Consider the following 10,246-nt stretch of genomic DNA (forward strand, 5'->3'; position numbering starts at 1 on the left):
ACATAAATGTGCGAACTTGCTAAAAATAGAGACCGAAACAATTTGCTGTTTCATTTCACGATAGACTAGAATCCATACACGTTTACCTTTTGCTCTGTGATTGGGACACAGTTAATCCGAAGGACTCTGAGCCAATGAATAACCCTCGACAAAAGAAGTTTCGAATTGCAAGCATCCCAGCTAAAAGCTCTCACGAGTCAGTAGCCAATGAGCAGGTGTAATTTGCCTGAGCTCATAGAGGATGTGGAGTTTATCCTAGAAGTTATTGAAACCGCGAATTTTTCTAGTCCCAAGCTATGACATGTCATCGATATCCTGACTTCTGATCATGACACTTTTAGTTTCCCTGCAATTGCTACACTCTAATGAGGTCATTGCCCGGCTTACCCTGCTGGCTGTAAATAAGTCCCATTAAAAAAAAATGTTTTTTCATTACTACAAAATAATATTATCAATATAGACTTCACAAAGTAGCTTGTGGTTACAGCAGAAAAAATTTGCTATGACCACTAAGTAACTATTTTTGCATTGTTAGTGACAGCAAGGTCTTGCTGGTAACATAAAATATTGGTGGCTTCTATAGCAACAAAATTATTTTATGGTAGCCAATGAACCATTTATTTGTTTAAGTGTTATTTCTGTTCTCTCGTGGTTTGAAGAAATACTTCTAGTGTGACGTAGTTGTCTTTGGCCGATACACGAGCGGCTTCTATCAGGACAGCTTCTTTCTCATTGGCTCAGCCGCTTTTGGCACAAGCTTCCGTCGCCGATGAGAGACTCCAAGGATAGAAATTCAGCACATATGAATAAAGTGTACTGAAAACTATCAAACCATTATTGTCGGAATAATGAGACTGTTTTTTTTTTTCGACTTCCGATACACTTTGTTCGTCTTGAGCATTTATCTCATCATCAGCTTCAATCGGTGTTAAGGGGGTGCCTCCCATTTCGGGTCAAGATTTTATATTTACAGTAATTACAGATAAACTTATAGACTTTTTCAATTGTTTAACTTTCACAAAATGATAAATATATTCCGCGCATAATTTTTGCATAATTAGCTGCAAAAGTTACATTTTTAACAAATAAGGAGAATTTAATATATTGTAGAACTGAAACTTTTTAGGTTTAACTGCAATGCCACTGGCTACTTCAAGAAATTGTTTGAATTTCTTTCAGAAAATATTAATTAAATTTTACCTGGCATTTCGAAATTCTCAAATTTGTTACGATTTTGACAGCCGAGAAACATGAAATGAGTTTTTGTGATAGAAATACAAACCATATTATGAAGTAGCCAGTGGCCTTGCAGTTGAACAAAAAAAAAATGTTTCAGTTCTGCAATACATTAAATTCTCCTTATTTGTAAACTTTCCAAAAACGTTAAAAATGTAACTTTTGCAGCTAATTATGCATAAAGTTAATTGAAAAAGTCTGCTATTTGATCAGTGAATAATGATATAGATATGAAACGGGAGGCACCGGGCCAGTGCGGGCAGGGGGGATGGGGGCTCACGGCGGGGGTCTCGTGTCGCAGGCAGCCTGAAGATGAACGGCGCGCCGGCGGCGGGCGTCAGGAACCGGCCGCGCATCCCGACGCCCGACGTCACCAAGGAGGTGGTGGACCGCGAGCGCATGGCGGGCATGGGCTCCCAGCACTCGCAGCACTCCCAGCACCCGGCCACCTTCATCGCCACCACGGGCGCCGACGGCTCCCCCGCCATGATGCAGGTAGCGCGACCACGCCTCTACCCCTCTCCACTAGCACTCTCCCACCCCTCCCCCATACCCCCTCCACCCTCCCCAATACCCCTTCCCAGTACTGTATATGTATAATAACCAATAACCATGTATAATTGTTACGTTCCAGGTTGGCCCGGCAAAAAAAAAACCAATATATGTAGTAACAAATTACTTGAAAACTTGATGTTTGTATGCAAGAACTTTTAAGATTATTTTTAAGTTATGTCTTTTAAACAAATTTAGATACCTACTTGGAAAAGTGTTTTTATTTTGAAAAAATGAAAGAGTTTCAAACTTCCTTTGTTTATTATTTTCTTTAAAAAAAAAAGCACAGCTTACACACGGTACCAATCTTATTTTAGTCTTATTATCCAAAATTTAATTGGAAAAGTTTTTATTTTTTTCAAAGTAAGAAAGTTCTTAAACTTGTCTGGTTACTTTCTGACAAAACAATTGTATAATATATACCAATCTCAGTTCCAGTTGAACTTTATGTTGCTCGATATATAAAAATTTAAGTCCCTTAATATTACTTAACTACTGTCCATTAGAGGGATTATCCCGGGAAGAGGGGGGCGGTTTCCGAAAATACAAAAAAAAAAAAAAAAAAAAGGTTGAAACTTGGCCTGGCCTTGATTCCAGCAGGCGTTACAATGTCACTTAAAATAAGGCGTTCTCAGAGTTCTCATCAGGATATCACGAGTTGCCGACAACGCGACCGCATGCAGCAACAATCGAGCGACAACTGCTTGCTTCACGCAGTTACCCTTCTTTACAAAGTTAGATACAAAGGGTCACCTTGGCTAATCACAACACAGAACCAGATACATGACCGTGTAGGGAAGGTGTGTTGAAAATTTTTTCTCTGAAAGTCTGGAAATTCACATCTATCTACACACCTTGGTTCGTCCTGATTGGCTGGTTGAAAAGCATCCAGCAAATCATCTCGGCTATTGCTGCACAGTCATGCTTCTACGTAAGGGGTTTTCCAGCGACACATTTCTTATACACAAAAAAAAATTACTTCAAGGTGCCAGAGTGCCCCATTGCTGTCTTCCTTTCTTTTAAAACCTTTCTTACTTTGAAGTTTGTCAAAATGCAACACGTGTTTTAACGCACCAGAATAAAACAATATAACAATAAAATAATAAAGAAAATACCTTAAACTGTATGCAAAACATAACCAAAATTAATAATGATTATTCAATAATTATTTTAGCACAATCAAAATACTTTAAATGTCTATGCATAATAAAAGAAACATGATTACAAATTAATTAAGAACAAAAAAGGTTTTTCACAATTTCAATTTTTAAAATTTTTAAATATTAGAACTGATGTAGGCTAACTTTTATTGTCTATAAAATTTGCAAAACTAGATTTTATAATGAGAAATGTAATGCTCTTTCAAATGGTGTTATTAGATTTATTGTGGATTTACACAGTAAGGCAGTAAAAAGTTGGAAAAATACAAAATGTAAATTATTCCTGAACAAAAGATTTTTTGTTGCTAAAAAGTACTTTGGTTTTTGTTTTGCTATTAATCTGTATATTTGAATTCCAGAGTTTGGCCATAAGAAACTGACATATTCTATAAATACTTCTTAGCGATTTTCATTACAGTAGACTTTGGAAAACGCAACAATATTATACAAATAGTTATATTCCTACTGTGTCAAAACTACATAAACATAAATATAATAACATATTGTAAATATAAGATTATGAATATGGTTCTGAGCATAATATATAGACTACAACAGAGTTTCCGGTAGTGACGATAGCTAATGTCTCACACTGGAGCCCCGATTTACATACGGGCCAACCGGGCATTTGCCTAGAGTGCCATTTTTAGAGGGGTGGGAGAATTTGAGGTTGCGAAAAAAAATAAGGTAAAAAATTTGAGGGCCAAGAAAAGTAATTTTTTTAACGCTTAAAAATATACCACCTTAAACCAAATACCTCAAAAATATATTTATAACACATTTAACAATATACAGTTTTATTACTGAAGTTATAACAGTGGTATAAAACTGCAACAAACATTTATTAAATTTAAATAAGAAAAAAAGATTAACAGTCTATGTTTTTGGAAATCCTTAGTATTTAGTTGCATAATGTGCTGTTTTAAAACTAATAATAAATAAGCTTGGATTTGTAAAATTTTATGTTGTTTGGGGGAACTGGAAAAGGAAAAGGGGCAGCTAAAGATTATCTGCCCAGAGCGCTAGCTGCCTGGAATCAGGGTCTGCTTATGCTCACGTGGCTAGAGTCATGGATTTTATATCAACAATATGGCATAACTCAACAGAGTTGGTACTCAAGGGGTTTTGGGCCCGCTATAATTTTTTAGGTGCCAGTACGTAATGGGTAGAGACCTGCAAAATTCGCTGTTTCGATGGCCTTCAGGACAGACTGCACATACCCCTGCACACTCGGACAAATATAGCAAGTTCATTGGCTGCCGACTTGTAAGTCGTCTCAGCTGGTTTGTCTGTGATTCGATCCTTCTTTGGTTGAGGGTTTTATAACTGGTTGAGATTCGTCCAGATGAACAGTAAGCCAATAGCAAAATTATCTAAGAGGTATGTGTGTTTGAATTCTAGCCTATCAACGAATAAATCCGCGAAATTTGCAGGTCTCTGGTAATGGGGCTACGTAAAACCTTTGAATATATATACTGTATAGAAGTCGCCAGCCCAGGTTAATATTTCTAAAACGGTTTGAGGTAGTTGGTTAATTCACCGCCACAATCGCCACCATCTCTAGGGCATCGACTTGTGGTGGTCCCTAGCGGACAACTGTTGAACTCTTCAAACACCCCTTCCCCCTCCCGCTGAACGACCTTGAGCTGCAGTGAATGATGGATGGGGGGGTGCGGGGAATGACAGCGGGCGACAGTGCTGCGCTCTAACGTGTAAATAACAACTAAGACGATACAGGGCGTTACGGCAGCGCACTGCAGCGGTGAAGTTCCCAAGCTGCTCATCATACGCTCCTGAAAAATGTAGAGTAAATCCTATCCACTCGCGACTTCTATACAGTATATATATTCAAAGGTAAAACCTAGCTCGTTACGACGGATTGGTGTTGCACGGGGAAGACTGACAGCACGTGTGCGCAGGTGGTGCTGTCGACCATCAGCGAGGACAGCCACGGGGGGGCGGGGGGCGGGGCCTCCGCGCTCGCGCAGTCCGTGCTGACGCCGACGCTGACGGGCGCCGGCCTGGACGCGCCCACGGCCGTCATCTCGTCGCAGCCCTTCAACATCTCCTTCAAGGCGGCGCCCTTCAACCTCACCACGCTGCCCTTGGCCCTGACGCCCGCCCAGAGGCGGCGGGCCGACCCCCCGGCTTCGCCCGAGGAGGACTCGGGGCTGGCGTCCGAGGGCGACGACCGCAGCCGCAAGACCAGCACGGCGTCCGAGACGCGCCGCAGCGAGGTGTACGTGTGAGGCCGGGCCGTGTCGCGGGCACGGCGGAGCCAACTCCCCCGTCTGGTTCTTGTCTTGCGCGCAGGTGGCTCGCGCTGCCTTGCAGTTGGCCCACGGAACTATCGAACACACCCGACACAGAGGGCAGGGCGAGTGGCTGAAAGTCCCCTCCCCTCACTCATTCCTTTACTGCTCGCAACAAACGCCCGATAATTTCATTTTGTTTATTTGAAAACTGGGAAAAAAAGTTAAAACGTTAATTAGTTTCTGAGGATTAGCCCTACCCTTCCAGTTTCCAGACCTGGTGCTGATGTGATGTAAGTAAAGAATGAACATGCATTTCTTTGCCTTTAGTCTCCTGAAGGAAACGGAGTTATTCCATCTGTCACTTGACACGGATGTGTAGCTTAAGGTTTTTGTACGTTTCGATGCACTATTCGCAGACAATTTGTGAGATTTTGGATAGAAATTCGGTCTGACTAATGTGCTTAGAGATAGATATTTTTATACTCCACAATGTGCCGACTGTCCACGCTATGTATAATTTTTTTGACAGTTCTTGTTGCGAAAAAGTCGCATTCTCGGCCACGTACACAAGTCTGCACGTACAACACAGAAACACATAAACCGGCAGGTCTAGTGTATTGGGACCTCCCCTGAACTGAGCAGCGCGACACTTAAGTTTATAGTTTGTGTATATAGCCTTATTCTGTAATTAGTTCAAAAACAAGCTACACAGTATACAGCTATACAAGTTGTGAATTAATTTGTAACGTCTTTGGTTCTAGAACTCTTTCTTTCTTTGATTCCTCTCTTTTCCAGAAGAATATCTTGTGCGCCGTTTTGGGCTCGCATGTACAAGGTTGTCACAAAATCATTTCCCCCACCCCCTCATTTTTCTTTAACACGCCAAATGTCACCAACAGAGACAGGATAAAGGGCGAAATTTAATGTAATGGGTTATTACATACGAGACGTGGGCGTATTGACTATTTGCCGCTAGTCATTAGTTTCTGTTAGAGAAGGTATTGTCTTTTTGGCCTGGTGTGGCATCAGAGACTCCTGAGTTCCGTGGCTAAGTCAGAGTAAACAAAAGAGACAATAATATATCACACAATCAAGCATGACTTCAAACAGTAACATCCAAATGTTCCCCTGAGTGTACACAGAGCCGTACAGACAAGACTACCGGCCATTGAAATCCACAAATTTTTCATTTCTCTGATTCGTCAGTTGTTGGCGTAGGTGGCAAATCTGGCTGCTGTAATTTGAACCCCGATCGAAGCTAAGCTGTGATTACGGAGCTCGGACAGTCGTGGGCAAGATTTCAGTCATTCTCCGTTGTTCCTATCTGGGAATGGACGTTTAAAGGATATTTCGATGTACATAGCTCGAGTAAGAATGATGAACTTCGCTGTGAAGCTGTGGTTAGCTCTCGCTTGATTGCGTGCGCGACCATGCTAAATAAATGTTGCTTTTGTGATTATACGATAATAGTATTACTACAGATTATTCATGTTAAATTTCCTGTTCTCAGTGCAACCACACGAGTGGTATTTTGTTAATCTTATGAAGGTCTCTTTTCAGTTACAGTAATGCTGTTTTTATGTTATGCATTATGTGTGTAAATAATGCCATAAATTCTTTCTAAATATTTTGTAACCTATTTGAATACTTATTAAGTTTTAAATGTATGTAGTTACTTTTTCCTTTTCAATTGCAGGTGGCAGTGTTTCAAATGGATAGCATTTTTCTTAAAAAAATTTCTGTGGTAGACTTTGGTTAAAATATTTATATCTAAATTTAGTATTTAGTATTTATGTGAGCCAAATTACCTATTTTAAAAACTGTCCACAGTGAATATTGAATAGTCTTGCCTTCAGTGTATATAAAATAGCAAAATGTCTTATTTATATAATTTTTGGAATTGTGTGCATGGGAAAAACGTAATTTTGAAGTGTTTTCACGACTGCATTTGAATTTTAAAGATACACGGAAAATTCTGTGCCTTGTTGACATCAAGGTTTTGATTTAGAATTTTTCATGTCTTGGCAGTTTGTGCTGTAAATAGTTGTTATTGTATATAATGTTGCTACAATCATTTTGTGATTGGCTGTACATTTCTGTTGTGCGAATCATGTCGAATTTAAATATGTTTTCGAGGTTGTTTACTAAGTGTTGATGTTTTATTAGGAACACTTCAATACTGGACTAGTTTTGAGTGTTTGCTGTTGTTTTAAGAAACCGGAGAGGATACAATGTTTCGTGATTAGTAACATTAGCTAGATGCAATTCTCAGAAGAGACTGTTTAGTAAGAGAATGTTCAGTAACTATTGTTACAGTTTAGTGAGTTAGTAATTTATACGTACTGTTTTGTTTGTTGGAATATTTGTAAATTTCTTGTGGTTCAGAATATACTTCTATAAATATTCAATTGATGTTTTATCAATGAATATTTTAAGTAATACAAATATTAACAAAGTTATTTAAATATGTGATTATAGTTCTTCCGCAAGATGTATGATTGCAGAAAAAAAATCTAGAGAACATAAATGAGCATTTATGTACCTCATTTCATGATGGTTAGTGCTACATAGTACTTAAATGACTTATGATGTGTTATGATAACAACGCTATATGTGTGGACTGCAGGACATAGTTTTTTACTTTCAATTTACATTTTTTCCTAACTAATTTTAGTTTTATGGGTACTTTACCTTCCTGGTTACCCAAACAATAGTTAAAACATGATACATCCTAAAACCAATTTGTAATGTAATAATCAAATCATAAAATGAGTTTATTATGTATCTATCTCTAAAGCAAAATTTTTTTTTTTTTTTTAGAAAAAAATTAAAAGTGAAATACCGGATCTCATTTATCTCATTTATGTTTGTATTTGCAACTAAGTATTGGTTGCTATGGGTTTCTGTGTGTGTTGACCATGATCATGTTTATCAGTTCCCGTGTGTGTCATAACTGCTAGTCCACAAGATACATATAGTTATTAAGAGAACTATAAAACTTTGAAAAATATAAAAATACGTAGTTTCATTAATGAGAAAATACAATACAGAATTTTTATTTAGTAAGGATTCAGAAGCATGAAAAAATAGAGTTCAGGTTATTAATATCACTGTAAATACATACTTTCAATAACAAAATATTTATATTAGAAAATAAAATAGGTACAGGACCTTATGGATATCAAATCATATAATTTTATATACTTCTGAATTAATTTTTCCATTTTCATCTCAGATTTCCAAAAAAAATGTGAAAAAATACTTCATCATTAATTTATGTGTGTGTGTGTGTGTGTGTGTGTGTGTATGTATATATATATATATATATATATTGCCGTCGTCCGGGGACTCGGGTTCGAGACCCGGTGGGGTTCCTAGCGGGAAAGGCTGTTATCAATGGAATGTTTCCTGGTGGGCGCCAGACTAGCTTTGTTCCTAGTCGAGAGGTGGGTCGTGGGGGCGGTTGCCCCTGCGTGGCCCACTAGGACCGTCGGCGGTGTTGCGTGAGATATGAAGGATTCCCTACTTGGTGGGGATTGGGGGTTTGTATGACTGATTAATTAGGCGCTGAATTAATGCGGCAAATGACGTGCGCCGTTTATTTGTGCGAATGTGGGTTTGGCGTAATACAGTGGGTTACACACCACGTCGTACAGAAGCTGACATCACGCAATACACAAGTTACACATTACACAGAGTCACTCTAAAATGTCACGTGAATAAGGCGTTGAGTGTGATTGGAGGCGGCCAATCCCGTATGTCTTTGCTTCAAGGCGGTGTTCGCGCCCACTGTGGTGGAGCACGGACCGCAGCTAACTTAATCCAAGTCCTATGTTGGTGAGGTCAGCGCCGGGGCGCGTGACTTTAACAAAAGTTCGGGGTTTCGGGAGGCGGCCCGTGCCGTATGCTGGTAAACTGCCCCGCGGACCAAGTGTGGTGCAGGGAGTTTTTAATTTACGCAGCCGGATTAAGTCCTGGACCGAAAGGCTGGACCGGGTATGCACGGAGAGCTTAATAGAAAAAGTTTCGGTGGCGTGACTATATTTACCAGGAGTTATTTCAGTGTAGACAAAGGATGCTGCCTCTCCGTGGGACGTGCGTCTGCCCCGGTCCACGAGTCGCGCTGTACTGCTGTGGTGTCATGGCGTCCGGCCGAGGCTCGGTGTCCTCTCGCGCCGGGGTTGACCTCATTACGTTATTTTCCAAATTAACAAGTTAACAAGAGATTTTAAGAGCGCTAAATTCTTACATTAATTTTTCAAACTAAATTTAAATTACACATCCCTTCTACGATTTAGATTTAGCATGTTTACGGATTATGTTTTTGAACTGTAAGTCACACCAGAGACTGTTCGTCTTTTGCCGGACCGCTCTGGTGGGGAGTAAAAACCCAACATAGGGAGGTAACGATTATGTCACCTGAAACACTTAATTAATACAGGTAGAAGGCCGCCAGGGGGACACTCGCACACGTACTGGCATATTTTCACACGTGAGTGCCCGGGCACTCCTACGTCACATTTTCATTGAGAGAACGTTTAACGTATACGCAATGTTGTTTTTATTCTGCGTGTGATTTATCAGAGGGATTGACTGTAGTGTCGGTCTGGTTATTATGGGGCCGGATTCTACCTTGTCTGCCGGTGGCTCGCCTGTCTCGGGTGGAACATGGCTAGGGGCGCGTTCCGTTAGCGGGGTTGAATACTGGCGGTTGCAGGTCGGGCTTTAGGGTGGCCTTTGGTCGGACGACGTCAATATATATATATAAAGAGCATGTGTAACTTAGTTCACGTGATAGAAGCGAAACTTCTTTGGCAATTCAAATTGCGACTTGTAAGTGCTCTCTTTACATCTCATTGGCATCATAACCGTTTTAAAACAATGTTTTTCTGAAAACGTTGCATTAAAATTTGGCTTTGAATTTGTAATTGTGCCCAAACACGTTTCACTTCAAAAATATTTAGTTACACAGCTAAAACAGTACTCATATAACCAGTGGCGGATCCAGAGGTTCACCTCGGAGGGGGCACACTAGGATTTCAG

General features: G+C 39.9%; 1 protein-coding gene across 1 annotated transcript in view; it reads left to right on the top strand.

Annotated features, from left to right (window-relative positions):
• LOC134528623 (bestrophin-4-like) overlaps positions 1 to 8,047 on the top strand; it is a 273,946-nt gene extending 265,899 nt beyond the window's left edge. Inside the window, exons 9-10 of the mRNA XM_063362374.1 lie at positions 1,538 to 1,731; positions 4,868 to 8,047. Of these exons, the coding sequence (XP_063218444.1) occupies positions 1,538 to 1,731; positions 4,868 to 5,197 (524 nt within the window). The 3' untranslated portion in view covers positions 5,198 to 8,047. The remainder of the gene's footprint in view (positions 1 to 1,537; positions 1,732 to 4,867) is intronic.
• The last annotated feature ends 2,199 nt before the right edge of the window (positions 8,048 to 10,246 follow it).

The sequence above is a fragment of the Bacillus rossius genome, chromosome 1 (assembly GCF_032445375.1).
Source record: "Bacillus rossius redtenbacheri isolate Brsri chromosome 1, Brsri_v3, whole genome shotgun sequence".
Taxonomy (NCBI): domain Eukaryota; kingdom Metazoa; phylum Arthropoda; class Insecta; order Phasmatodea; family Bacillidae; genus Bacillus; species Bacillus rossius.